This window comes from Eulemur rufifrons, chromosome 14, assembly GCF_041146395.1.
Source record: "Eulemur rufifrons isolate Redbay chromosome 14, OSU_ERuf_1, whole genome shotgun sequence".
Lineage (NCBI taxonomy): Eukaryota > Metazoa > Chordata > Mammalia > Primates > Lemuridae > Eulemur > Eulemur rufifrons.
In genome coordinates, this window is record NC_090996.1 from 8,808,994 (window position 1) to 8,836,197 (window position 27,204).

At 60.7% G+C, this 27,204-nt stretch overlaps 1 protein-coding gene across 2 annotated transcripts; it reads left to right on the forward strand.

Annotated features, from left to right (window-relative positions):
- On the forward strand, window positions 1-26,769 carry RASA4B (RAS p21 protein activator 4B). Of its 2 annotated transcripts, XM_069486398.1 has the most exons (21): window positions 1-161; window positions 4,923-4,979; window positions 6,104-6,217; window positions 6,720-6,781; window positions 7,896-8,025; window positions 9,966-10,047; window positions 10,606-10,737; window positions 11,013-11,104; window positions 12,381-12,498; window positions 12,753-12,903; window positions 13,126-13,190; window positions 13,497-13,609; window positions 13,856-14,048; window positions 14,192-14,329; window positions 14,889-15,033; window positions 15,171-15,340; window positions 18,269-18,406; window positions 19,469-19,604; window positions 21,041-21,161; window positions 24,533-24,597; window positions 24,738-26,769. In XM_069486398.1, the coding sequence occupies exons 1-21, from the start codon at window positions 97-99 to the stop codon at window positions 24,857-24,859; spliced, it is 2,409 nt and encodes an 802-aa protein (XP_069342499.1). In that variant the 5' UTR covers window positions 1-96; the 3' UTR covers window positions 24,860-26,769. The 2 variants fall into 2 exon arrangements, with proteins under 2 accessions (XP_069342499.1, XP_069342500.1); XM_069486399.1 differs by lacking the exon at window positions 18,269-18,406.
- Window positions 26,770-27,204: the final 435 nt, after the last annotated feature.

Here is a 27,204-nt window from a genome sequence, read left to right on the forward strand (position 1 = left end):
CGTTCCCCGCGGCGCCCAGTGCAGCGCCCGCCGCCCGCCTTCCCGGACCCTGGCGTCCGGCTCCCCCGGGCCAGGACCCCTCGTCGCGGACCCACGATGGCCAAGCGCAGCTCGCTGTCCATCCGCATCGTGGAGGGAAAGAACCTGCCCGCCAAGGACATGTGAGCGCGGCAGAGGGTGGGAGCCCCAACTTTCCTGGGAAGGGCGCTGCCCCCTTTACGCCTGACTTTTCTGGGGTCTACCCGCAAGTGGAGCAGCGGCGAGAGTGTGGGAGTGTGGCCGCGGTGGGGGACGGGCAGGGAAAATGGGGACAGTGAGATTTACTGCGAGCTCCTGACAGCGAGTGACAACGGGGAGAGTGTCACAGAGGGCTGGGGACTGCGGAGGGGGCGGGGATCTGTCAAAGGGCTTAGTGAGGAAGCGCGCCGCGGCTCAAAGGAGAAGGGGCTTTGATGGGACAGGAGCTGGAGCGCGGGGAGACGTCGCAGGGGAGACGTCTTGGTGAACTGCCCCGGGTGTGGCTGGAGGGGGTGGGGTGCCCCCTTACAAACGAGGGGTCTGCTTTAGTATTACGGAGCCCTTAGTACCCTGGAGTGTGCACCTGAAACAGGCCCTGTGGCCCTGGGGCTGTCCCTGGGCTTCCTGCTGTGCACGTGGGCAGGGGGGAAGGTACTGGCCTGAACAGTGGGGACAGGTCAGGTGCCAGACGGTGGGAGGGGGCCGGGTGGTAATTGTAACTTCAGCCCACTTGTGCCTGGGGCTTTATCTGACCATCCTGTATCCTCCAACCACCCAGCAGGCAGTGCCCATCCTTCCACTTTACAGATGAGGAAACTGAGGCTCAGAGACCTGAAATGCTGGCTCCGAGTGGCAGAGCAAGGTCTTGAATCTAGGGCTCCTAACAGGTGCTGACATCTAGGGATTACCCTGGTCCCTGGCCAGATTTGAGAGGGTTTCAGGAGCCCCTTGTCCCACCCTTCTCAGTAGGTCCGGGGGCTAAGTCCCTGAACACTGGCTCCCCATCTTGGCGCTGCCACCAGCTTTCCCATGTGCAGGGAAGCTCAGTGTGCCCTAAGCCTCAGTTTCCCCTTCTGTAAACCAGGGGCTGAAAGCTTTCTAGAGGGAAAGGTGGAAAGCTCAATGCCAGGGGCATTGGCTACCGGGAGGAGTTGGGGGGGCAGGGAAGGGGAGCCCAGAGAAGGAGGAGGCATCGGGTCCAAAGTCTGCTGGGCTGGAGCCTTCCCACCCCTGGGGCTCCCGGATGCAGAGAAGTGGCCAGGAGGGGTGAGGGGGTGGGGTAGGGGTGGGTATCTCTCTCCCAGTACTGTGGCCGCTGTGAGCTTCCCCACACTGCACGCTCAGTGCCACCGCAAGCAGTTCCAGTTCAAGGCCCCCTGGGCCTGACGAAGCTGAGCTCAGCAGTTGCCATGGCAATGGGTGAGGGAGGGGGGTGGGGAATCTCAAGGTGGGTTTCGGTGCTTGAGGAGAAGTGGGGTGGCAGCTGGGAATGAGTTTTGTGGGGCGGGAAGGCAGACTAGCTCTGAGAAGGGTCTCAGCCCCCAGGCCCAGCCTCTAAGCACCAGCCCAGCCCACCGGCTCAGTAACTAGGTCATCTTGGCCTCCTCTGGCTGGTGGCGGCTGGGAGGAGCAGCCCCTCCGTCTGTCGCCGCCCTCCCCATCTCTGAAGCAGCTGGCTCTAGTGCCTGACTCCAGGCTCTCCCCAGCCCAGGGCAGTGAAAGTCTTGGGCTGTGCCTACCTGGGAGCCCAGGTGCCTGATTCCCTACCCAGCCCTGCCTCTGCACAGCCCAGGGCCATGGGCAAGGGGCCTCATCCCCCCCCCCCAGAGGGGTGCCTCCTAGTCTCTTTCCTCACCCTGCCCCCTTGTCTGCCCTACTTGCCACCTCTCCCTTCCTTCCTCGTGGTGGCTGGTGGACACAGCCCTGAGCTGTCAACGGTCTCTTAAACCATCATAGACTCAGCCCCTCCCTCCCTCCCCTTTGGGCAGCTGCGCTTCACAGCCCTGCCCCACATATGGGTGGGGCCTCTGCCTTCCCACTCCCCTCCAGAGTCCTCCAGAAAACTCTTATTCATCCTTCAGGGCCCCTCTCAAACTTGTCCTCCTCCCCAGGGCTTTCCCTGGCAGCCTGGGCAGGGTTCATGGCTGTGGGTTGGCTGGAGGCAGCCCTTGGCGTGGCACTTGCTCGTTCAGGAGCTGCCTGACTGTGAGGACAGGGACGGTGGCTCATTCATCTTGGCACTCCCGGTGCCCTGAGGGACCTGGTCTGTAGTAGGGGGGATGAGAGGTGTTGAGGACAGTCTCGTTAATCCTCTTATTAGCTGTATACGGTAGATAGCCTCAGTTTGCAGATGGGGAAACTGAGGCTCAGGATATAGAAATTGCTTGCCCAGGTGACACAGCAAGTAGGTAGAGAAGTCAGGATTCAAACGCCCTTTGTCTGCTGTGGACAGGCCAAGAATCCTAGCTCACCAAAGGCTGTGAGCTTGTCATGGGGCTCAAGGGGACTGAGCCTCGGAAATCTCATGCAAAACATCTGGCTGCAGGGACAGCAGGGATTTGGGGATCACAGGAGGCTGTGACCAAGTACCAGAGCCTTGCTGTGCCTTACCAGCCCCTGGTCTGTCTCCTGAGCAGCATTCCCTCCAGCCAGGGCTGGCACGCTTCTGAGGACGGGGAACTCACCACCTCTCATTGTGGCCCATCTGAGGAGGGAGTCATGCTCACATGCCTGCCACCTGCCTCCCTGCCACTTCCACTCATGGGTTTTTATTCCTCTTCAGGGTGCAGAGCTCAGTGGTGCGCCCCAGCGCCTGCCTGCTCTGCCACACTCCTTCCCACTGCCTCCCATCCCTGGGCACCTGGGTCAGCTGGGCAGGAGCCAAGGCTCATGGTGACCAGTGGCCCCCTGGCTCCCACACCCAGTGGCCCTGGGGACAGGCCCAGGGCTATTTCGGGGTTTTCCCTGGTCCTCCCACTTCCATAGCCTAGAAACTGCCAAGGCCCTAAATATAGAGGCCCTGCAAGGAGCCAGGCTGGGCTAATGGCGACTGACTTGCAGAAGGAGAAGTGGGAGAGGGGCCCGGCCCAGGGGCCTCACCAGGCAGAAGGCGCTAGGCAGACCTGGGTCCCAGCAGCTCACTAGGGACCATGGTTGGGCCTAGGTCCTTAAACCTGGCCTCGGCCCACTCTTGGCACTGTCCCCTTCCCACCCCTCTAATCCAGCCACCCAGCTCATCGCAGTCCTTGCACACCGGAGTTCTGTTCCTGGCTCCAGGCCTGTGCCCACTCCGGTGATGCTGCCTGTACCACGTGCCCCAGGCCTCACCATTCATTCGTGTGTTCATTCACCGCCTGAGAGCTGAGCAGCGGGCAGTGCTGGGGTGGACAAGAGTTTGCCTGGCCCAAGGGTCCCCCAGGCCAGGAAGCAGTAGCAGCCCAGTGGTGGGGGACAGCCCACAGAGGTCCCCCATTGTCTCAGCCAGCACTGATCTCTCCCTGCTTCCTCTGAGCTCCTTGGACAAATACATGCGTGGCTCCTGGGTCCTGCAGGCCGGCATCTGGGGACACAAGGGCCTCATCGCTTGAGCCCTGGAGTACCCTGGCTTTGGGCCGGTGGGATGCAAGCTGGAGTGTTCACAGGAGACTTCCTGCAGAGGGGCTCTTGAATGATGGGGGTGGGTGGAGGTTACAGGCAGAGGAGCAGAGTCTCGGGAAGTGTTAGCATTTACTGAGCCCCTCCGAGGGGCTGGCCCTGTCATGTCATCTCAGGGACCCAGGGCAGCTGCCTGTGAGCTGGCATTACAATTCCCACTTTATAGGCGGGAAAACAGCCTGGGTAGACATTTCCTGTCTATGTCGGGAGAGCCTCTGTGCCCCGAGTGGCTTCCTCTGCAGGAAGAGCCCCTTTTGAGAAGGGAAGCAGAACTTGGAGTTCCCCAATCTGGGACATAGAAATACACTTCCTTGCTATGGATGGAAGGAGGGAGGAACAGTTGTAGAGACAGTCGTCATTCCCCCTTTTGCCCAGTGTCAGCCCTGGGTCTGGCTGGAGGCCCCTCTCAACCCCAGGGACCTGCCACCAACCTGAGCAGTCCCCATTCCTCCTTTCCCAGATGGCTGGGAGTTCTCCAGGGTGGACTGTTATATTTGTTCATTTGATCACTCATTCATTGATTCGTCCATTCACCCCGATCTCGTGCCAAGCCCTGTCCTGGGCCCTGGGGACACAAAAGTGGTCCCCACCCTCAGGGAGTTCATAGCAGGTGGGAGACAGCTGATGACATACATCACTAACTGCACTAGGATGGAGGTGGAGACAGTGTGAGCCCTGGGGAGACATTTCCTCTTTGTCTCCAGGCCAGGGGAGGGGGCAGGGGAGGGTTGGCAGGAGGGATGGCAGGAGCAAAGACTAGGGGGAGAGCCAGGCGCTAGACTTTGGTGTGGAGGGTAGGGGTGCAGGAGCTTGCCTGGGTCCATTGCTTGGACTCTGTTTTGGGGCCGGGCAGGCATGGGGTGGGAGTGGGCAGGAAGTAGGGGCATCCTTTCCCGAGCATCCCCTCCCTCTCACCTCCTTCCTCTGTCCCCTCCCTTTCTCTCCCCTCCTCCTCTCTCTCCCCTTCCCTGTGTCTCCCCCCTCCTCCCAAACCCCTGCGTATAGGGGTACAGGTTCCTGCCTTTCCCTCACCACCCCGCTCCCAGGCTGAGGGTGGGGGTACAGTGTTTTGGTCCGTGGAGCCTTTGGGCTCCAGCCCAGGATGAGGCATCTTGTCCCCCTGCGCCCTGTCTTGGGGGCTCCCACCTCTCCTCCCCCAGGGAAGGGAAGGGCACTGCTGGAGACCCCATCCTTGGCCCCGCCCCTGCTGGCCTCCCTCCAGCCCCGCCCCCCACCCATCTGTCTTGCAGCACTGGCAGCAGCGACCCCTACTGCATCGTGAAGGTGGACAATGAGCCCATCATCAGGTACCGCCCACACCCCAGCCCCCCCCTCCCAAGGGGCTGTGCATTTTGCGGGAGGTGGGCGAGGCGGGGAGCGCCTATGCCCCTGGGGCCCCCCCATGCCCGCCGCACCAGCTAGGATGTGAGAAAGAGCTGCCAGTAACTCAATGGGGACTCAGCCGACTCTGCTCATCTTTACAATCCTTGCAGCCCCCGAGAGAGACAGATGATGACGATGACGATTAGTAACCGCAGCTATCGAGTATGGAGCGCTGTCTCCGCCAGGCCCCGTGCTGACCCTTTATGAGCTAGATACTATATCATCAAACCCCAATTTCAGATGAGGAAACTGAGGCTCAGGGACCCTGAGTAACTTGCTCAAGGTTACATACCTTGAGTGGCAAAGTCAGCCTGGAGCCCAAGTCTGGCTGACCCCAGAGCCTGATCTCTGGGTGGGGTCTTTGCTGTCCTGGCCCCTCCCCACCCAGACCCCTGCCTCCAAGTCCATGGCCAGAGCCGCTCTGTTGTTCTGCCCACCTGAGTGCCCGTTGCCCACCCCTCGCCCAGGCTGCAGCGTCCCAATTCTTGCCCCCTGCAGGCACGAGACTCTTTGTCGAGTGTCTCCAAACCAGGTCACCAAGGAGGGAGGGTGTGATGGGTCTGATTATCCCAGTACAGACAGGGAAACTGAGGCCCCAGAGTGCAGGTGACCTGCCTGTGAAGTGGTTGGCATGAGAGTGGTCCCCTGAGCCTTAATCTGGGTCCTCCCCCGCCCCCTGCTGAGTCCGGAGAGGCAAGACTGTGACCCTCGGGGTGTGAGGCTGGGGGGCCAGGCTTGTGGTCCCAGCTCTGCAGCTGTCCTGTGACCCGAGGCCAGCTACTGCCAGCTGTGGTCTCAGTTTCCCCAAATGTAAAATGGCAGGTTAGCGGCAGCCCTGTGTCCCGTCCAGGGCAGGGAGGGAGGACAGGGACTGGTGACTGGCAGTGGGGGTGGGGTCTGAGGAGGAAGCATCGGAGCCAGAGCCCGTTGTTGCTGGGGGTGGGGGTGGGGAGATTCGAGGAAGGTGGGCTCACGTCTTACAGCCCTGCCTTGCCCCAACCCAGGGCCTGGGGGTGGCCTGGTGGGTGCTGAGGGTCCTCTCCTTCAGGACAGCCACCGTGTGGAAGACCCTGTGCCCCTTCTGGGGTGAGGAGTATCAGGTGCACCTGCCACCCACCTTCCACGCTGTGGCCTTCTACGTCATGGACGAGGACGCCCTCAGGTGGGTGTCCCCACTCTTCAGCTGGGGCCCGGATGTGGCCATCTGCCCGGCTTATCTGCCCGGCTCTCTGGCCCGTTTCCCTGCTGGAACCACTGGTCTGTTTGCAGCCTCTTTGCAGCCAGGAGGGAGGCAGAGCCCTGAGGGCCTGGGAGGGGGCAGGGCAGGGATTCGTGGGGCACAAGCCGCATCACACGGTGCATGTGCGGGGTACAGGCACAGGTGTGCATGGGGCGTGAGCTGTGAAGTAGGCACCCAGAGAGCATGAGCTTGGCAGGTGTGTGGGCACACGTGTTGGTCCATGTACAGAAATACCATGTGCCCGTTGAGTGTCCAGAATCTTGAAGCCACAGGTCCCCCCTCCATTGAGCTACACTGCAAGTGGCTGGAGCGTCTACCTCCCTGCTCCCCACAGGGGACCCTGAACTTGGTGGGTGGGGGTGCTTGGTTCTTGAGAGCAGATGCCACGGCCCTGCCCAGCTCTGGCTGCATCTCCACCCTCTAGCCGGGACGACGTTATCGGGAAGGTCTGCCTTACACGGGACACGCTGGCCTCTCACCCTAAGGGTAAGATCCCCGGGAGGGAGGCCACGGTTCGCTCCTGCTTCTCCCCGTTCTCCCCCTGCCCCTGGTGTGCGCACCCCCTGGCCTCTCTCCCGCTCAGAGACCGTCCCTCCCGGGTCTCTCGGTCCTATGCTCAGGGAAGGCCATCTCTACGCTCCCCAGAAGCCTGGGCCTGTGGCCTCTGTGTTCTTCTGCCCACTTTGGGGCTTTGCTTCCCCAGGCGGAGAGGGGCTGCTGTGGCGTCTGAGGCCTGCCATGCATTCCTCACTGCTGAGGTGTCGGGGCCCCTCCTCCGGTCGGGATAGCGCCTTCGGTACCCCGTGGGGTCCGCTCCGCCTGGGCCCCAGCGCCCCTCTGTCCTAAGTCTAAGGGGTTGGCCTGGAGCCAGTCAAGGCTGCAGAGCCCGTTGGATGTTTCCTGGGGGTGCAGACATCGTTTTGAGGGCCGGCCCTGCCCCAGCCTCACTGCGTGACCTTGGGCAGGTCTTGTCTTCTCTGAGGGTTTAGACCAGGAGTTCCTGGATGCTTCAGGCATTGCGCCCGAGCCTCGGTGACCCTCTCACCGGCTTCCTCGGCACACACCTGCTCCTGTCTGTGAGGCTGGGGCGGGCACGGGGGTGGCGGCAGGCTTTGCTGACTCATGGAGCCTCTTGGCCCCAGCCAGGCCAGAGGCCTCTCCTGCCTGCAGCCCCAGCCAGCCCCTCCGAGGTCCAGAGGCCCCAGTGAGGCCCTTCCTTGGGGTCCCGTGCAGCTTCCCCACCTGGCCTCAGACCCTCCTCCCAGCAGCCCTAGGGGAGAGCCACTCTTCTCTTATTTTAAGATGGGGAAACTGAGGACAGTCCCATGATGAGCTGGGGTCAGGACTGCTAAATGCATCGTGGCACAGTGGTGTAGGCACAGGCCCTCACTTAGATTCCAATCCCAGCTCCTCCACCTGCGGCTGTCCAGCCTCCGATGCCCAGCATCCCCATCTGTCACTGGGGAAGGCAGCCCCTGCCTCGAGGGTGCTCGAGGGGATTCCGAGGCCATTATGGAGGGGCCACGTGGTGCCTGGCAGGGCTGAGGGTGAAGGGTTGGCGGGAAAGGGCCCGGCCCTTGGCTCAGCTGCAGCCCCACAGGTTTCAGCGGGTGGGCCCACCTGACGGAGGTTGACCCCGATGAGGAGGTGCAAGGCGAGATCCACCTGCGGCTGGAGGTGGTGCCGGGACCCCGGGCCCGCCGGCTGCGCTGCTCCGTGCTGGAGGCCAGGTGAGATGGGGGGCTGGGGCGTGGGCATGGGGCCCATGAAACCAGAGAAACCCACTGAGGAGCCTCCCCTCCCTGCACCCCTGCCTCTTGGCCCCAGGGCCGCCTTCCATCAAAGCCTGCTCCCAAGAGAGGGTCTGGGAGGTTTCCTGACTTGGAGATGTTTCCTGGGTGATCTTTAGGAAACTCAGGGGACGTGTCCCTTAAGGGAGTGGGTGATGTTCTAACGGTGGAACTTCAGGCATCATAGAGCAGTGGGGTCGGGGTGCAGGGGGACCCTGAACTGTGACCCCAGTGCCCCAGCACCAAGGCTGGGCTTCCCCCAGGTTTAACCCCAATGTGAACCTGGCCTGGTGTGCGTGTGTGTAGGTCCTCGGTGGGGTTCGGGGGTGAAAAGAGTTGCTGAAAATCTCCAGATGGGCAGGGGGGCGGTTCTCCCCAGGAGGGACAGTGGCTTGGCTGGCTCAGTGGGCCTGAGTCACCTGTGCCAGGGCCACCCCCGCCCCACTTGCAGGGTATTTTTAGCTGCAGGCTCCACTCCCGTCTGGGCCTGGGTGTGAGTCACAGTCCGTGAGAAGTGCCTTCCTTTCTGGCTCCAAACCCACCTCCTGGAGTCCCTCCCTGCCTCTGGGGCAGGAGGGCAGCCCCCCGCCGGCCAGGGCCTGTGGAGCACTGTGCCCTCCACCCGGGGCGGTCAGCCTGGCTGGGAGGAAGATTTCTTTCCGGCAAATGAGGGGTGGGGGTTGGATGTGCACGGGGGCGCGTTCTGTGGCTGCCCTGGCTTTATTTTTGCCCTGGGAAAATGGGAATGGATGGAAAATGTCTGGACCTGGGCCGAGCCGCAGCCATGCCCCCACGCTCACTCATTCTCCCGCCCCCCCTTCCATTCCCTACTCCCCTGGCTCCTCCGCGCCCTCAGCCCTGCCAGGCACCAGGCTGTCTGGGACACGGGCATGCACACGTGTGCACCCGCTCACACGCATGGCCAGGCTCTGGGACCTCGGGGCTGTTTCTCCCAGGTGCCCATCCCCACCCATGGACACGGCAACACCAAAGCATTTCTCCCCGGCCATCCCCTCCCTCCAGGAACCTGTCAGCCCTCTCCTTTCCAGACGGTTGGGGACACAGTGGCTGGGCCAGTCTGGCTGCTTCTTGGCAAGTCCCAGCAGAGGGAGGGGTGTGTCCAGGCCTCTCTGGGCTGTCCTCAGTGCCAAGACCCCTGCTGGAGTCCTGAGACATCCCCGGTTGCAGCAGAAGATGAAAGAACACGTTCTCCTTACTTTTCTGGGCACATTCTCCAGGCCAAACCTTGGAGTTCTATTGGACAGCTTCGAGGGGAAAAGGAAGGCAGGCACGAGAGGCTTAAAACTTAAAATATGGAGAGGAAACGGGCAGAATAATGATGTTTATAGTAAACAGGAGAAGCATGGGCTTTGCTGTTCCTCTGCAAAGCGTTCTGCGCTGGAGGTGACCGGACTTGGGCTTCAGGAAGCTCCATCTGTTGGGAGGGAAGGACGGTCTGTCAGGGCCGCACCTCACCCACCCTGAGCAGGAGGACATTACTGAGCCTTCTGGAAGGCCATCATCGCACCTGGCCTCAGTGGGGTAGGGGAGGAAACTGAGGCTCAGAGAGGTCGCCCCGGCTCCAGGCTGCCCTGGGAACAGAGGGCAGGGGGCTCGGCCTGGGCTGTTCCCTGGTGGCACTTGACTCCCTGCACCCCGAGAGCAAAGGGCAACAGCTGCCTGATCATATGGAGCCTTGGCCTCCACCTTGGGGGAGTCCTGGCCACATGGGGGACGCTGGGGAGACGGCTGTGGAAGCAGAGGCCCAGAGGGGGAGGGGCCAGGGCGCACCCAGGCCTTTTCCAGCCTGGTGTGGCTACCGCCCAGTGGAGACAGGCTGGGGGGCTCAGGTGACGAGTGGGTGACTCCCCCCCAACCAGGGACCTAGCCCCGAAGGATCGGAACGGCGCATCTGACCCCTTCGTCCGAGTGCGCTACAACGGCCGGACGCAGGAGACCTCGGTGAGAAGGCCAGTGGGCTGGGCGGGGACAGGAGGCTCAGGGCCCTGCCGGCCCTGTCCTCAGCATCACCTGGGAGGTCAGATTGGGACCGCAGTCTCACAGAGCAGGCCCAGAGAAGGGGGCATCCTCTCTGGGGGGACACAGCAGGTCTCAGCCCCGCTAATGCCAACCCCTTTCACCCCGCCCATGGTGGGGTTAGGGAAGGGTTTGAGACAGGACAAGTGGGGTTAACCTGGAAAGTCCAACACCGGCCCACCCTGCCTTCCCCAACCCCTAGGAACAACCAGGGTCGTGGGCTCAGTCCTGGGGGAGGGCGCCACGGTCTGGGTTCTCAATGCTGTGGGGCCTTGGACAAGTCCCTTTCCTATCCTGGGCTTCAGTTTTCCCCATCTGAGAAACGGGTGCGGACTTGGACAGGACATTTTTGACCTCTGCTATTGCAAAGCCTCCAAGGCAAGGAGTCCGCAGGGACCCAGGGAGGTGTTTGGGGTGGCTCTGCCTTTGGCCTGGGGAGCCCTGTGGAGTCAGCCCCACCCCCTCCTTCCCTTCTCTGGGCAGATCGTGAAGAAATCATGCTACCCACGCTGGAACGAGACCTTTGAGTTTGAGCTGGAGGAGAGGGCGGCTGAGGCGCTGTGTGTGGAGGCCTGGGACTGGGACCTGGTCAGCCGAAACGACTTCCTGGGCAAAGTGAGCACTGCCCCAGGGTGCTCCTGCTGCTTTCAGCACCTGGCCCCCCTTCCAGCCAACCCACCCTCAGGGATCTCCCTCCAGCTTCCCCAGAGAGCGACACTCAGGAAGCCGGGGACTCCCTAGAACCAGCAACTGCCTCCCACTGCTGCTGGTGCTCAGGGACCCTTGGAAGGGACCCCTCCCCACTAACTGAACGGTAGTTTGCAAGGAAGAGACCTGAGAGTCCCAGCCCCAGCACGACACCCTCCCCCACCCGTCTGCCTTGCCCCTAGGTGGTGGTCAATGTCCAGAGACTTCGGGTGGCCCAGCAGGAGGAGGGCTGGTTCCGGCTGCAGCCCGACCAGTCCAAGAGCCTCCGGGACAAGTGAGTGCCGGGGACTTGGCAGCAGGGCTGGGGGCTGAGATTCGAGAGTTGGCTTCAGGCAGGCAGGGCAGGGGGGGGCTCAGGGGTCAGGGGACAGAGCCCCAGGGTTCCTACAGCCCTCATCTTCCAAGCCAGGATCCCTCTTGTCCAGGCCGCACCCACCTCCTGTCCCTTCCCACCGCCCTGCGCTCAGCCCTGTCCTCTGAGCTTGGAGGCAGTCCAGGTCCTCTGTTTTCTGCCTTCTGGCAGTTTCTAGAACACGTACTCAGACCTTTTCCCGAGGGTTTCCCTGCAGATGTCAGAGCAGGGTTCAAGTCCCCAGAGCTGGTGTCCCTGAGCCATGCCTCTGAGTCACTCCCCGAGATTCTCCAGGCATAGGGCTGCCAGGTAGGAGACGGCACACCCCGCTAAAGCTGCATTTCAGGTAAACAGCAAGTCCTTTTTTTAGTATAAAAATGACCATGAAATATTTGAGACATACACTAAAAAATATTCAAATGTAACTGGGTGTCTTGGGTTTTTATTTCACCAAATCTGGCAGCCGAGCTGGGACCTGGCCTGCTTGCTGTGTCCCCCACAGCCCTTGGGTGGTTCAGGGTTGTCTCCCTGCAGAAGGCCCCAGACCCCCCGTGCCCACCCTTAGCAGGGCAGGTGGACGGGTGCGTCCAGCATGAGGGCTTTTCCGATGAACCAGACGGGGGCCCGTTTTGATGCCTGTGGGTGTGTGAAGCGTGTGCTGGGTGGGGGAAGGGGGGTCTTGGAGGATGTTAAGCCTCGGTCCACACCCCCCTCCAGGAGGGGTCAGAACAAGAAAGCCTGGAAGTGAGATCCGATGTGGCGAGTTGCTTGAGCTGCTTGAGCCTTAGTTTCCCTGGCAGCTTGTTATGGGGTTGGGGATTTGCTTCCAGTGTAAAGTGTTCACATGAAGCCGCTATTATCTGGGAGTTTATAGATTCGAGATTGGGGAGCCCTGTATGTACAAGTGGGTCAAGCTTGGGGGCTGTAGGAGCCTGGAGGTGGCAGGGAACCAGGCTTTGAAGACAGACGGAGTTTCCATGAGTGCAGAGGCAGGAAGGGCTTTCAGACAGAAGAAATAAGCAGTAGGGGCAGCGCCTGGGAGAGCAGCGCAAGGAACCAACACAGGACAGGATGGAGGGCAGGAGCAGAGAGATGGGGAGGCTGGCCCTGAGGGGGAAGGATATGGGGAGGGGGGAGGGGGGCACGGCCGAGGGCAGCCTGGGTCCCTCGTGGAGAGGTCACAGGCTGAACTTTCCAGGGGCAACCTGGGCTCCTTGCAGCTGGAGGTACGGCTGCGGGACGAGACGGTGCTGCCCTCTGGCTGCTACCAGCCCCTGGTGCAGCTGCTGTGCCATGAGGTGAAGCTGGGCACCCAGGTGAGGAGGCTCTGGGGGGAGGTGGGAGGGTCTGGCGACGGTAGGCCTGTCCTCCCTGTCCTTCTGAACCCATTCTGCAGAGCAGGACATGGAGTTCTCAGGATGTAAGGAGCTGGCCAGTGCCCAGGGCCCCGCCCCCGGCCATTCTTTGGGAAAGTGCCCCCTTCCCCATGGTGCTTTAAGGTCTCCCAGAGTGAAGGTTCGGGTTCCCCTGTGCCTCTCCCATCGCTGCCTCTCCCTGCCGCCTCCTGCAGGGCCCAGGGCAGCTGATCCCACTCATCGAGGAGACGACCAGCACCGAGTGCCGCCAGGATGTGGCCACCAGCCTGCTCAAGCTCTTCCTGGGGCAGGGGCTGGCCAAGGACTTCCTGGACCTGCTGTTCCAGCTGGAGCTGCGGCGCACCAGTGAGGCCTGGGAGGGAGCCAGTCCCGGGGTGCAGAGTGGGGGCAGGGAGTCCATAGGGGGCACATGGGGGAGGAGAGAGATGGAGCAAAGGACAGAGGTGGGACAGTGGCAAGGAGGCCTTTACTGAAGGGCTAGCTTAGAGCCCCAGCCCCAGGTCCTCTGTCTCCTCCCCACAAAGCCTTGTCCCAGTGCCCACCACCCACTGGAACCTGTGCTTGTAGGTGAAGCCAACACCTTGTTCCGGAGCAATTCTCTGGCCTCAAAGTCCATGGAGTCTTTTCTGAAGGTGGGTCTGCATGGCATACTGTCCTCGTTTTATAGATGACGACCCTGAGGTTCAGAGAGGCCAAGAGACAGAGTTGGAACTGAAACTCAAGTATTCTGTCTCAGTGTCCAGGGCCCTTTAAGGTTATGAATTTCATTCATTCATTCATTTGTGGAGAAGCAGTGTGTAGAGCTGCTCTGCTTGTGTAGCTGGCTCCTTTTGGGCAGATACCGCAGCAGAGCATGCAGGGGTGGCTGCAGAGGCCAGCTGCTGGGAAAGGGCAGCTGGAGGGGGGACAGGACCAATGCAGCTCGCGGTGGCCCCCAGGTGGCTGGGATGCGGTACCTGCACGGCATCGTGGGCCCCATCATCGACAAGGTGTTTGAGGAGAAGAAGTACGTGGAGCTGGACCCCAGCAAAGTGGAAGTTAAGGATGTAGGGTGAGGTCGGGTAATCCCTGGGGGTGCCGTGGGTGGGGGGTGCGGCTTCAGGGCCTGTCTGCAAGTGTGTGTTCGTGGCTCTTTCTGCCTGGGTTTATCTGTCGCTGCTCTGCCCACCTTTGTGTCGTTTCTGTGTCCATGTCTCGGTTGATGCCTTCTAGCGCTTGTGTCTGCGGGAGCCCCTGTCCGCGTGGCGTGCGGGCGCTCACCGCACCCCTCTCTGCCGCCCCGCCCTGGCCCACGCAGGTGCTCCGGGCTGCACCGCCCGCAGACCGAGGCCGAGGTGCTGGAGCATAGCGCACAGACGCTGCGCGCCCACCTGGGGGCGCTGCTGAGCGCACTCAGTCGCTCGGTGCGCGCCTGTCCCGCCGTGGTGCGCGCTACCTTCCGCCAGCTCTTCCGGCGCGTGCGCGAGCGCTTCCCGGGCGCCCAGCACGAGGTGCGCCCTCTCCCGGCCGGGTTGGGGACAGAGCGGCAGGGAGGCGGGGGAAGGCGGGCAGAGGGGCGGGGACGCAGCCGCACTGGCCGGGGCCGCCGGGCGCCCAGGTCCAGGGGAACTCATGTTCTTCCGCACCCCTCCAGAACGTGCCATTCATCGCCGTCACCAGCTTCCTGTGCCTGCGCTTCTTCTCTCCCGCCATCATGTCGCCCAAGCTCTTCCACCTGCGGGAGCGCCACGCGGACGCCCGCACCAGCCGCACCCTGCTCCTGCTGGCCAAGGTGCGGGCCTGCGGAGCGAGCGGGGCGGGATGCCCGGCGGGGTGTTGCACCGGGGCCCCCGCCTGGATTGCACTACGTCCCCTACTGGCTCCGGGAAGGCCTTGCGACGAGGCCGCTGATACTCTCACATGGTTACTGCACCTGACAGTGTGCAAAGCTTTCTCGTGGTCGCCTCACTTGAACCCCATCTCAGACAAGGGAACAGGTCGGCCAGGGGTCAGAGGCTGCCCGAGGGCGCACAGCCTTTCGGTGCTGAACTGGGACCTTCCAACCCGAGTCTATGTGATCCCAGGCTGGGGCACCCAGCGCAGCAGAGTCTGAGATTAAACTTGCAGAGAAGGTCAATAGATTGGGTCCAAATGGTCTCAATTATCAGGACCTCAGAGGCCATGATCCATCCCTGATCCCCCAGGGGGCTGGAGTGGGCCCGTGGGCCGGGCTTCTGCCGCCTTTGCCTCCATCGCTACAGCTGAAGCAGAGGCTTGCGAGGGTGTTGGGGGCGTGCAGTGGCCAGGGCCCTGTCCCAGCAGAGCCTGGTCCTTCGTGCTGTCACCCTTAGGCGGTCCAGAACGTGGGCAACATGGACACGCCAGCTTCCAGGGCCAAGGAGGCTTGGATGGAGCCGCTGCAGCCCACCGTGCGCCAAGGCGTGGCGCAGCTGAAGGACTTCATCACCAAGCTCGTGGACATCGAGGAGAAGGACGGTGGGCACTTCCCCGCGCGGCCCCGCCCCCCGCCTGCTACTGGCGTTTGCCCCGCCCCGGCCCCGCCCCCTCACTGGGCTCCCCGCCCCCTCACTGGGCTCCCCGCTCTCCTCCCGCCCTGCCCCGCCCCCCTACAGAGCTGGACCTGCAGCGGACTCTGAGCTTGCAGGCGCCACCCGTGAAGGAGGGGCCGCTCTTCATCCACAGGACCAAAGGCAAGGGCCCCCTCGCGTCGTCGTCCTTCAAGAAGCTCCACTTCTCCCTCACCACCGAGGCCCTCAGCTTCGCCAAGACGCCCAGCTCCAAGGTGGGCAAGCAGGGAAGATGGCAAGAGGGGCTCCGGGAGATTATAGCACCCTAGAGGCACCTGTCCCTTTCCTGAGAGTGCACCTGAGCTCCACCAGGGTCAGAGAAGAAAGCCTGGCTAGGACCAGGTTTCAGGTGTCTTCACCGTTGGTCGGCTACCAGGCCACTCCAGACCAAGAGTATATAAGGCCCCTCTGCCGGGAAGCACGTGGGGCAGGCAGTGACTGTGGCGTCCAGCCCTGGCTTCTTGGTCAGGTACATGGGGTGTGGCGCTGAAAGAGGCCAGGACAAGCATTGAGTCCTGGGTTCCAGCCCTGGCTCAGCCATGTGTGCTTAGAGAAAGCGTCTCAATCTCTCTGAGCGTTGGTTTCTTGGTCTGTAAGTTTAGGAAGACGGTCCTTACCTGGTTGTTGAGAGTTAGATGAGATGATGTCTCTAGGGTCCTAACCCGGGGCCTGGCGCAGTACAGTGCAGGCAGATGGTGTTAAAGACACTATGTCACTTGGGTTGGTCTCCTGCAAGCTGTGTTCTCCCAAGAAGGGCTAAGGACGCTTCCTCAATGTACCTGTTGACCCCTTGCTGGGCTGGCCATCCCCAGTCATCCAGGCTATGGGGTTGGTCTGCCAGGGGTGCCCAGCCCCAAGCAGGTGAAGGTGGGGCTGAGGTAGGTGGAGGAGTTTGTCACCCCCTGCTGTGAAGGAGCCAGCTGAGGGATCCCACCAGACGAGGGGCCCAGCCTTTGCCCCACCAAAGACCCCTTAGATTCTAATTATTACGCATCCCCATCGCCAGGATTGAAAGGTTTTCCCACATGGGTGTTATTTAATTCTGGTCCCTGTTTTTGCCCATTGTCAACCTCTGATAGCCAGTCAGGTGGCCTGTCAGTCTGAGACAGCTGGGGCCACCGTTGTGGGCTTCCCCGTGGTTGGCCTCTGCCCCAGCAGTAGAAGCCCCATCCCTCCTGAGGAGCTTGCAGAGGTGGGGAGCATTTGCAGTGTCCTGTTGGGGCCATTCTTGAGTGTGCCTGCTGCGGGTCAGGCACCTGTCATCTGCCACCTGCTCTTCCTCTCCAGCCTTGCCTGAGGGCTGGTGTCATTCCCATTTCACAGAAGCCAAGGTGCACAAGTGCAAAGGGACTTGTCCAAAGTCCCCCAGTAGGCTGTGGTGGAGCAGAAATGTGTGCCTGTGTCTGCCTCACTCTGTAGCCTGGTTCCCCCCATCGGAACCCCAAGACTGCACGGTACCCAGTAACTCCGACCCTCTGGAGTTACGGGGGGACGTATGAGGCAGGAGCGAGCCAGGGTGTGAACAGTGCTCGTGAAGACTAGGAGTGAGGAGAAGGCTGGGACAACCAGGGAAGGCTTCCTGGCAGAGGCGGGAGTGTAGAAGCACTGGAGCTCAGTCCTGGAAGGGATCTCACAGATCATCTTGTCCAGCCCTGTGTGGGTCATGGATCACCTCTCTAAGATCCCCCAAAGACTCTATTTGCTTGTTACTGATGACAGGGAGCTCACTACCACTAAAGTAGCTTATTCTGTTTTTGCAGCTGTCTGCTAGAAAGTTGTTTGCCTGGAGTTGAAGCCCACTTTCCTGTGGCTTTCTTCTCTGATCCTTGCTCTGCTCCTCTGCTCTAATGCAGCAGAGACCATAACCCTAAGTGTGTTTTCTGGAACTTAACCCCTGAGCTTTCTAGCCATTCCATGGGGAATGGATGGCAAGTCTTTGTCTCTGTCGCCTTAGCGTCTGCGTCCCCCTGTGCAGTGCCGCCCTGCTGCCCCCTTCCTGCCGCCTCTCCAGTGGGCACGCCCCCAGCATGGGCAGCAAGCCCTCTGGGCTGGGCAGAGGGTCCTGCCACCTCCTTTGTCCTTTGGCAGACCTCATGCCAGGGCAGCTCAAACGTGTGTCCCTGCTCCTCCCAAGACATGGTATTGCCCCTGCTCTGTCCCCAAGGCCAGTAGGGGTGGTGGGCTTGGATGCCACGATGGGGAGTGTCGGTGTTATCCTGAGGGCCATGGGGGACCTGCCATTTGGATGGCGAGGGGCCCAGGTGCATTCTGGAGAGAGGACGCCAGAGGCAAGGGGAAGGGAGGCTGAGGGTGGGGGCTGGGGGCATAGATTCAGCATTAGCAGGTTAGGGGCCGTTTAGGAGTGTGTGTATTTTGGGCCGGGCGCGGTGGCTCATGCCTGTAATCCTAGCTCTCTGGGAGGCCGAGGTGGGCGGATCGTTTGAGCTCAGGAGTTCGAGACCAGCCTGAGCAAGAGCGAGACCCCATCTCTACTAAAAATAGAAAGAAATTATGTGGACAACTAAAATATATATATACAAAAAATTAGCCGGGCATGGTGGCACATGCCTGTAGTCCCAGCTACTCGGGAGGCTGAGACAGGAGGATCGCTTGAGCCCAGGAGTTTGAGGTTGCTGTGAGCTGGGCTGACGCCACGGCACTCACTCTAGCCTGGGCAACAGAGTGAGACTCTGTCTCAAAAAAAAAAAAAAAAGGAGTGTGTGTATTTTAGATTCGATAATGACGGGAGGGACAGGGGAGGAGATATGGCTTGCAGAGCCTAGGAAAACAAAGGTGGTTGGAGAATTAGTAAGTGCAAAGGCACAAGGCCTGGTCCGTCACAGGCATGACTTTGTAGCCCAGGGAATGCGGGGTGTCCAGATGCCGTTCCAGAGCCCGGAGCTCCCAGGCCTGTGGGGAGCCCTGAGAGGCCCCGCTCCTTCCTTCCCAGTCGCTGGGCACACGGTCACCTCTGGGCTCTGCCCTGGCTGAGGCCACTCACAGAGCAGGCTCCTGGGAGCAGTTGGCACTCTGGGGCCCCTCCATCACCCCCTGGTGCTGCGGAAAGGGAGGCTGAGGCCCAGAGGTAGGGAGGGGAGTGGCCCCGGCCGGAAACCTAAGCCCCCTTTCCCTGCCTGCCCCAGAAAAGTGCCTTCATCAGGCTGGCGAACATCCGGGCGGCAGAGAAGGTGGAAGAGAAGAGCTTCGGCAGCTCGCACGTCATGCAGGTCATCTACACGGACGACGCGGGCAGGCCGCAGACCGCCTACCTGCAGTGCAAGGTGCGGCTCGGGCAGGTGCTGCGGGAGTAGCCGGGTGGGCTGGCGTGAGGAGGGAGCGAGGCCACGGCCCGTGTCTTTCCAAGGGTGCCTACGTGTAGGTCTGCGTGGTCCAGTGCGTGGACAGCTGTGTCCCTGTGATTCGGAGCTTGCAGGTTGCACCTGTTTGTGGGAAACTGTATTTCCAGAAGTCTGGGTGGGTGCCTGTGTGTTTCGTGTGTGTATCAATGTGTGACAGTCACATATTATGCACATGTTTGGCTGTGGGTACTGCCTCTCCTGTACCTTCCTTGTCTGTTCATTTATTAACTCAGTCATTCGTTTATTTAAAAAATACCCATTGAGCACCTACTAGGTCCCAGGTGCAACTCTAGGTGAAGGGACAGGGTGGCAGACAGAGCAGAGTGCCCACCCTCATGGAGCTTTTATCCCAGGGGAGAAGGTGGACCGATGAGTAAATATTGAAAGTGTCCGATGGCGATGTTCCTCGAGGGGAACTGCAGGAGACTAAGCGAGAAGAGGAGGGAACAGGGGGGGTGCAGTGGGAAGGGTGCAGTGGGGAGGGGTGCTGCTTTATAAAGGGTGGTCAGGGAGGGCCTGTGACAGGTGGCATTGAGCAGGACCTCGTGAGGGGCGGGCCAGACGAGTATCTGGGCAGGGACACACGGAACAGGCAATGGTTGAAGGGGCCTTGGATTCCTCCCGGGAGTGACTGTCCTTGGCTGGTGGGGAGGAGGTCACAGGCCCATCCCCCGGGGCCATACCCTTTAGGGGTTCCCTTTTGGGTCAGGCCACAGGGAAAAGTGGTGACAGCAGGGCCACCACATATGCTTGGCAGGTTCTGGGATACCCACAGGCATGGCGGAGGGGCCGGTGGCGGCTGGAATCCAGCCCACGCTCTGCTGAGCAGGCCGTGTGCCCAGCACACGCTTGAGCAGGAGCCGCCTTTCCCAACTTACGACTGCTGGGAACGTGGTGCTGGAGCAGTACAGGAGCTGCAGGGAAGGAGGGCGTCCTGGAAGAGGTGACTTCTCAATGGGCCACCCCCTTCCATGTCCCCTGCAGTGCGTGAACGAGCTGAACCAGTGGCTGTCTGCGCTGCGGAAAGTGAGCATCAACAACTCTGGCCTGCTGGGCTCCTACCACCCTGGCATCTTCCGTGGGGACAAGTGGAGTTGCTGCCACCAGAAAGACAGGACAGGTGGGTGTGGAGGCCTGGGCCCCATGCTCTGCGTCTGTCCTGGCAGGCCTCAGGCCAGTGCATGGGGCCCTTGTGCCCTGCCTGTGCGCCTGGGGGACCCAACCTGAGGAAAGCCCGCCCCTCCTCGTGCCCTGGGCAGAGACGGTTCGAGACCAGGTAGTTTGGGAAACGCCACGCGATGTGTGGGATGCACAGGAGTGAGTATGTGGAAGGCTCTGAAGAGGCCTGAAAACCCATTAGAATCTCGTTTCTAATGCTGTGTAACCCTGCTAGCACTTCCCAAACTCATCTGACAGGGAACCCTAGGGAACCCTCCTCTTGCCCAGTGAGCTCCTTGCAGACTCAGTGTCTCAAGGAACACGCTTTAGGCATTCCCTACTGAGGAGAACCAAAGAGAGCCCCAAGTCAGCACACTCCCACGCTGGCATCCTGATACCAGAGCTGTGGCTGGGGGGGTCGCCTAGGCCTGGGGTACTGGAGGAACAGCAGACAGGAGCTTCTAGAAGGACTCTTGATGATAATGGAAATGGTGTGTATTCACTCTGTCCAATACTCTAGTCACTAACACCTGTGGCTATTGAGCATTTGAAATATGGCTAGCGTAGCTGGAGAGCTGAGTTTTAATTTTTTTAAACTTTTGCTTAATTTTAATAAACTTAGCCTCATGTAGCTACCCTCTTGGACAGCACAGTTCTAGAACTTTCAAGATCTCCCCCAACCCATCCCCACCTGCTTTTAGAGCAGTACGTGGAGCCCCCTGGCCTTGAGGCCAGGCCAAGCCTCTGTCCCCAGGGCCCAGTGTGGCAGAGGCCATCTGAACCTGACCACTGCTCTGGTCCTTCCCTGGATTTGTGGTTGAGCAGTGGGTGGGGATGGCCTTTGGTGACTCTTTGCAAGGGCATTCCTGGCTGGTTGACTTGACCTGCAGCTTCTGGCTGTAACTGTCACAGACATACTCTTGTAGCGGGCTACCGTGGCCCAAGAGGCAGGACCTGTTATCCCATTTTATGGAGGAGAAACTGAGGCTTTAGAGAAGGCAGGTGACTCAGCCAAGGTCATAAAGCCAGCAAGTGGCAGGGCCAGCTCATTGCAAGGCACAAACCCCCTGTGGCCCACCTCACCGTGATCTCACAGTTCCAGGCTGCTCCCTGCTTCCTCCGAGGCAGGAAACCTTCCAGAAAGTTGTGCGTCCTGCACAACTCCCTGGCTCTGTAGTGACGTATCCCCTGGTTCAGGAGCTGAATCCGAGATGAGCCTCTGTCCCCAGAAGGTGGGGAAAGTACCAGGCCATACTTTCTTCCCAGCTCTGCACTGGGGGCCCCTGAGTCCATACCTCTGCTTCCCCGGGCCTCAGTTTCTCCATATGTACTGCCAGGAAGTTGGACGTGGTGGTCCCATAGTGTCTGCTCATAACTCTGCCTTCTCTCTGCCACCAGATCGGGGCTGTGATAAGACCCGGTCTCGGGTGACCCTGCAGGAGTGGAACGATCCTCTTGACCATGACCTTGAGGCCCAGCTCATCTACCGGCACCTGCTGGGTGTGGAGCCTGCCCTGCGGTGAGGAGGCCCGTGCAGGGGCTGCGAATCCCACGCAGGAGAGCCTGCATGGCCCTGGGGATGTGCACACCAGGGTTGGAGCTGGGATTTGGGCTCGGGGCTGCTGCTCTCTGGTGGCTGGCCACCTCTCTGCTAATTGCACCCAGCACCTTCCCACCCCACAGCCCCATCTGGCTGGGGCCCTGGAACACCTCTGCAACGCAGGGCGCTCAGGTTAGGATGGAGAAGCCAAGGGTCAGGGCCGGGGCTGCTTCTTGGCATGGGCTGAGCCTGCCTCCCGACCTGCCCAGCCGGCTCACGGGGCCCTCGGAGCGCAGGCCCTGCCCTCGGCCAGCTCCCTGGGTTACTCAGCCAGCTCGCTTCATGCGGTGGCTCTTGGCCCTGGCTGCAGCTTAGAAAAAACAGGATGCTGTCAAAAATCAACTTCGGACAACAGGATGCCTGGGCCCCGTCAGCTGGGAATCTCTGGGGATGGGGCCAGGGCTTCCTGAGAGCTCGGCTTCCCTGAGCCTGCCCGGGCTGGGCTCTTCTCCCCCACACCCCTGTATTCTGGGTCCTCCTGGCTCCTCATCAACGCCTCCAGGGTTTATCTCTTTCCTGAAAAACCTTCGAAGCTGGCGCCGTCGGTCTGGAAACATCTGCTCCCCTGTGAGCTGCAGCTACTTTTTGGTCACCTCCTCTCTGATGGTGTGGCCCTGGCTCGCTGCCCCATCCCCCGCAACACCTACTCCTGCCCCCTTGTTTGGTGACTTCATCCTCCGCTGGGGGATGCGTGCACCACCCCCACCTGGACCCTCACACCCACGGCCAAGGCCTAGCACTTGCCCTCCTCCTCCTCTTCCTCCTCCTCCTCCTCCTCCTCCTCCTCCTCCTCCTCCTCCTCCTCTTCCTCTTCATTTGCAAGGCTCCATTTTAACTTCAGGTGCGAACTCATTTAACAGTCACAGTCACTGACCCAGGTCGCTGTTCTTACGATCCACGCTTAAGCCAGAAGTCGCAGAGTCGAGGTTTGAACCCAAGTCCTCTGGCTCCGGTGCCCTCGGTCCTGACACCTGTGCACCTGCCGTCCTGAGAACGTCCTCACCCCATCCCGGCTCACTTCCTCTGGATCCAGCCCACCGGGACCTCTGATCCACCGGCCCCCACTCCCAGCCACTGTCCGTGGTCCCCGGCTGTGCTGGCTTCCTGTGGCTTCTTTAGCAAATGAGTACAAACGTGGTGGCTGAAAGCAACACGATTTATTCCCTTACGGTTCTGGGTGTTGGCAGGGCTGGTTCCTCCTCCTGGTGGCTGTAAGGGAGAATCTGTTTCCTGGCCGTTTGCAGCTTCTAGAAACCACTTACCTCCCTGGGCGCAGGGCCTCTTCCTCCATGTCCGCAGTGCATCACTCTTCTCTGCTTCCATTCTCTTGTCATCTTCCTGTGACTTTCCTGCCTCCCTTTCATAGACGCTTGTGGTCACATTTGTGGCCCACCTGGAGGATCCTCTGCCCAACTCAGGATCATTGGTCACGTCTGCAAAGTCCCTTTTGCCATGTCAGGTGACAGTCCCTGCCATGTCAGGTACCAGGAACTGGAGCCTGGTTATCGTGGGAGGCCACTGTCCAGCCTGGCCCCTGCCCTCCTGCTGTCCTCACCTCCCTGGTCTGTAGCCAGGCAGCTCATCGAAAATTGCGTTTCCTGAAGGAAACTGTTTTTGAGGGTCCCACTTTACGTTCTCTACCTACATCTTTGCCCGGTGCTCCTCCCGCCAGTGCTGTGGCCGGTTGCTCAGTTGGGTTGCCGTCTGTCACACTCTGTCCCTGCTCACCCCTTTGGCACACGGCCCCAGCCCCACACTGTCTGTGCTGCTTTGGCCCCAAACATAGGCACGACCCACAGGTGAGCGCTCGTCTTCCCACAGCCCGGCCCGCGCCCACCGGCGTCACCTGCACCTGCGATTCCCGCCTGCTCGTTCCGTGGACGAGCCAGGGCTCCCCGCAAGGCCCCTGCCCACTGTGTCCTTCATGCAGGGGCCGTGCCGCTGCTGCTGGGCCACCCCTTCCAGCTTCAGGGACTTTTCTGTCTCTCCTGGGTCATTTCCTCAGCCCCCAAACGCTCCGTCCCCGTCTGAAGAAACGAGCCCTCCCTTGACCTCACGTTCCCCGCAAACATGGCTGCTTTTTCATTTGCTCCCTTGAGGGCAAAGCTTTTTTTTTTCTTTTCTTTTCTGAGACAGGGTCTTGCTCTGTCACCCAGTGCGGTGGCTCACGCCTGTAATCCCCGCACTTTAGGAGGCCAAGGCAGGAGGATTGCTTGAGCCTAGGGGTTCAAACATAACAAGACCTCACTTCTACAAAACATTTAAAAATTAGCCGGGGCCGGGCGCGGTGGCTCACGCCTGTAATCCTAGCACTCTGGGAGGCCGAGGTGGGCGGATCGTTTGAGCTCAGGAGTTCGAGACCAGCCTGAGCAAGAGCGAGACCCCATCTCTACTAAAAATAGAAAGAAATTATATGGACAGCTAAAAAATATATATAGAAAAAAAAAATTAGCCGGGCATGGTGGCGCATGCCTGTAGTCCCAGCTACTCGGGAGGCTGAGACAGGAGGATCGCCTGAGCTCAGGAGTTTGAGGTTGCTGTGAGCTAGGCTGACGCCACAGCACTCACTCTAGCCTGGGCAACAGAGTGAGACTCTGTCTCAAAAAAAAAAAAAAAAAAATTAGCCGGGCATGGTGGCGCGCACCTGTATCCCAGCTACTCAGGAGGCTGAGGCAGGCAGATCGCTTGAGCCCAGGAGTTGGAGGTTGCAGTGAGCTATGACGATGCCACTGCACTCCAGCCTGGGTGACAGAGTGAGACCATATCTCTAAAAAGAAAAAAAAAAAAAAAATAGACCGGGGGACGGTGAAAAGGACTGAGCCAGAATGCCTACATAGGGGACTTTGAGCAGGGATCCACCCGGCTCTCGTCCTCCCTCCTGTAAACACACGGGGAATCGAACCTGTAAGGGCCCAGGGTCTTTGGTGAGCCCTGTTAGGAAAATGTCATTGTCTCCTGTTCCGTAAGAAGGAAATTCACTCTGGCCAGCTAGGGGACTTTCAGGCCCCACTTGGCTATTTCCCACAGGCCCTGCCAATGTGAGAGTGATGGCCGAGCTTGGTTTCCAAAGGCCCTTCTGGTTACCCACGGCGGCGGGAGGGGAGGAAGGAACCAGGAAGGTGACCAGGGGCCCGTGTTGCTTCATTGGAGATTGAGAGTCAGTTCCCGCCCCCCGGAGCCACCTGCTGCTCAGGAGGCCCACACTGGTCACCAGCTTTCCCAGCAAGGGCGCCAGGAGCCCTGGCAGGGTGGGCTGTGGCCGCAGGCCCTCACTCTGTCCTCCCCCACAGGGAGAAGCTCCGGGAGCCGAGCAGGAGCACAGAGGCAGGCTCTGCACCCACGGGCCCTGGCCAAGGTAGGTCCCTCCCATCTGGGACTCCCTCTTCGTCCCCAGCCACCTTCAGGGATGCGTGGGTGGGGAACCCCGGCCCACTCCCAGGGCCTTCTGGCCTCCGAGGCCCTGCCTGCCACCCTCACGGCCACATCTACCTCCAGCCCCCGAGGACCCGCTGGCCCAGCTGCTCCGGGTGCTGCAGGACCTCCGGGAGGCCCACAGCTCCAGCCCGGCCGGCCCCCCGCCCTCGGGGCCCACCCGCCTCCTGGAGCTGCAGACGTGAGGCCCACCCTGCACTCCCACGCCGAGCCCCCTGCCAGGCACTTGGAGACCCCCCAGAGCCCTCTGGACCCTCCCCCCAGGCCCCTCGCTGAGCAGGGCGAGTGGGGGGAGCCAAGTCCACAGCTGACAAGCTTGAGCCCGTCGTCGCTGACCTGACGTCTCGGGACTGGAGTGGCTTCTGCTCCTCTGTGAGGCCTGGCTGCTGCCTATGGCCCCTACAGCCATCGCTGCCACTGGCCTGGACTCTCCAGGGACCCTCCTCTCCCGCCTAGGACAGACCCAGCCAGAAACCACGTCTTGGAAGGTCCATGCCCGGGTGGGCAGGGAGGTGGGAGCACCGGCCCCAGGGGGCCAAGCCGCGACCACAGCACCCCTCACTCCTGGCTGCCACCCCACCCGCTCCCCTCCCCTCCCCGCTCACCTGCCACCGACAGTAAACCTGCTGAGACTACGAGGCTCCCAGGTCTTGTGAGGGGGGCCTGGGGGGACAGTGGCCCCAGGGGAACCTCAGAGGCTGCTGGTGGGTATGGCCGAGGATGGGTCCAACAGCGTGGCCTCTGGGCACCTCTGTCCCCCTTCTCTGCTTCCCCCATCTGGGGCCGGGGGCTCCTTTCTTCCCCCCACCATGCCCCTGGGTCTCGCTCCTCCCTCCCCACAGGCCCCAGAACCGTTCTCTCCTCAGGGCAGCCCCCTCCAGGGTGTCCCTGAAGATGGCACAGCAGGGGCCGGGCTGGGAACCTTGAATCTCGAGTGGTGGCCTGGCCCTGGCAGCGTCCTTCCCTCTGTGTGGGCTGGGAGTGTTGGCCACGTGGGGGGTCCTGGCTTCCCCCAGTGGCGTCTTGCCAGGCTGAGCTCCCAGAGGCATCCACAGTGACCTGGCTCAGGGTGGGGAGAAGGCCCTGGACCTCCCCCCGCATCCACCGCTTCCCCGTAAGGCCTCTAGTCCCTGCCTTGGCCATATAGTCATCTCCCCCACCCTCTGACCCAGATCCCAAAGGTCCCCCGTTGCCCCATTCCTGGCCCCAAGAGGTTTGTCCAATGCCCCCATCAACAGAGGCCCCGCTGGTCTGACTGTTGGCAAAGCTTGACTCTGGGCCAGTCCCCGCTCTTGGGGGCAGGGTCCCTGGCGTGCTGGGGGCTAGTCTGCCCTTCCTGGTCAGTCCCCTCTGAGGCCCACCAGCTGCCCACCAAGCCCTGCCCCCTGCCCAAGGGGAGCCCCCACTGCCTCTGTTGGGCAGGGATGACGGGCCACTGGCTCGCAGCGCCGAAGTGGCCCCGGGGTGGCTGGAGCAGGAGGGGACGGGGGCAGGGCTTCCCTCCTTGCCCCACCCCGTGGTGCCCACCCCTGTGGCTGACCTGCTGCCCACGTGCAGGGTGGGCAGCCTTTGTGCCTGTGAGGGCACAGAAGCCCCTGAGGCCTCCAGCCCCAGCCTGCTGCTGCCACCTCCAAAAGCCTCTCTCCCTGCCCCGACAGCGCCCCCTGGCTGCAGCCTCACTCCTGACCACAGTGGCTAATAGACACAGCGCACCTCCAGGTGGGCCCTGTTCTAGCGTTTTGCTTCCATGAATTCATTAATTCCTCACCTATTATCCTCTTGTCATCTCCATTTATTTTAGCCCCTGGGAATATAAGGTGCGAGTAGTAATTTGCCCAAGATCGCAAGGCTGTGACATACGGACGGAGGAGTTGGGCTTTGAACTTAGGCAGCCAGCTCAGAGCTCAAATGTGTTGTTTGAAATCACTTTCAATCATAAGATTTAGGATAGAAGGCTGAACGTTATAGATTAAAAGAGACGTGAGATTTTGGAACTAGATAGTGGTGATGGTTGCACATGGAGAATGTAATTAATGCCACTGAGCTGAAAATGCAAAAACGGGTAAAATGGCAAATTTTATGTTATACTATTTTACTGCAATAAAAAAAAGACTTAAGAGACTTTTTGGCAGCCACTTGCAACAAAAACAAAATGTTGAAGGCTGGGTATGGTGGTGTGCACCTGTAGTCCCAGCTACTCTGGAGACGAGGCAGGAGGATCGCTTGAGCCCAGGAGTTCAAGGCTGCAGTGATCCTGCCTGTGAATAGCCACTGCACTCCAGCTGGGTGACATAGCAAGACCCTGTCTCTAAAAAACAAAAGAGGTGTGAAATGACATCTTTATGAGACCACTGGAAATTTGAACACTAATCGACTATAGGATGATAGGAATTATTAATTTTTTAAAGGTATGATAAGATATTTCGATTGTGAGTGGTTGCCCAGGCCGGAGTGCAGTGGCCTCATCATAGCTCATAGCAGCCTCAAACTCCTAGGCTGAAGTGATCCTCTTTCCTCTGCCTCCTGAGTA

Bases quoted from the DNA above. Each gene is read 5' to 3' on its own strand.
- RASA4B (XM_069486398.1), top strand. From the start codon at position 97: ATGGCCAAGCGCAGCTCGCTGTCCATCCGCATCGTGGAGGGAAAGAAC. The intron at 162-4,922 runs GTGAGCGCGGCA...TCTGTCTTGCAG, and splicing joins AACCTGCCCGCCAAGGACAT to CACTGGCAGCAGCGACCCCT. The intron at 10,048-10,605 runs GTGAGAAGGCCA...TTCTCTGGGCAG, and splicing joins GCCGGACGCAGGAGACCTCG to ATCGTGAAGAAATCATGCTA.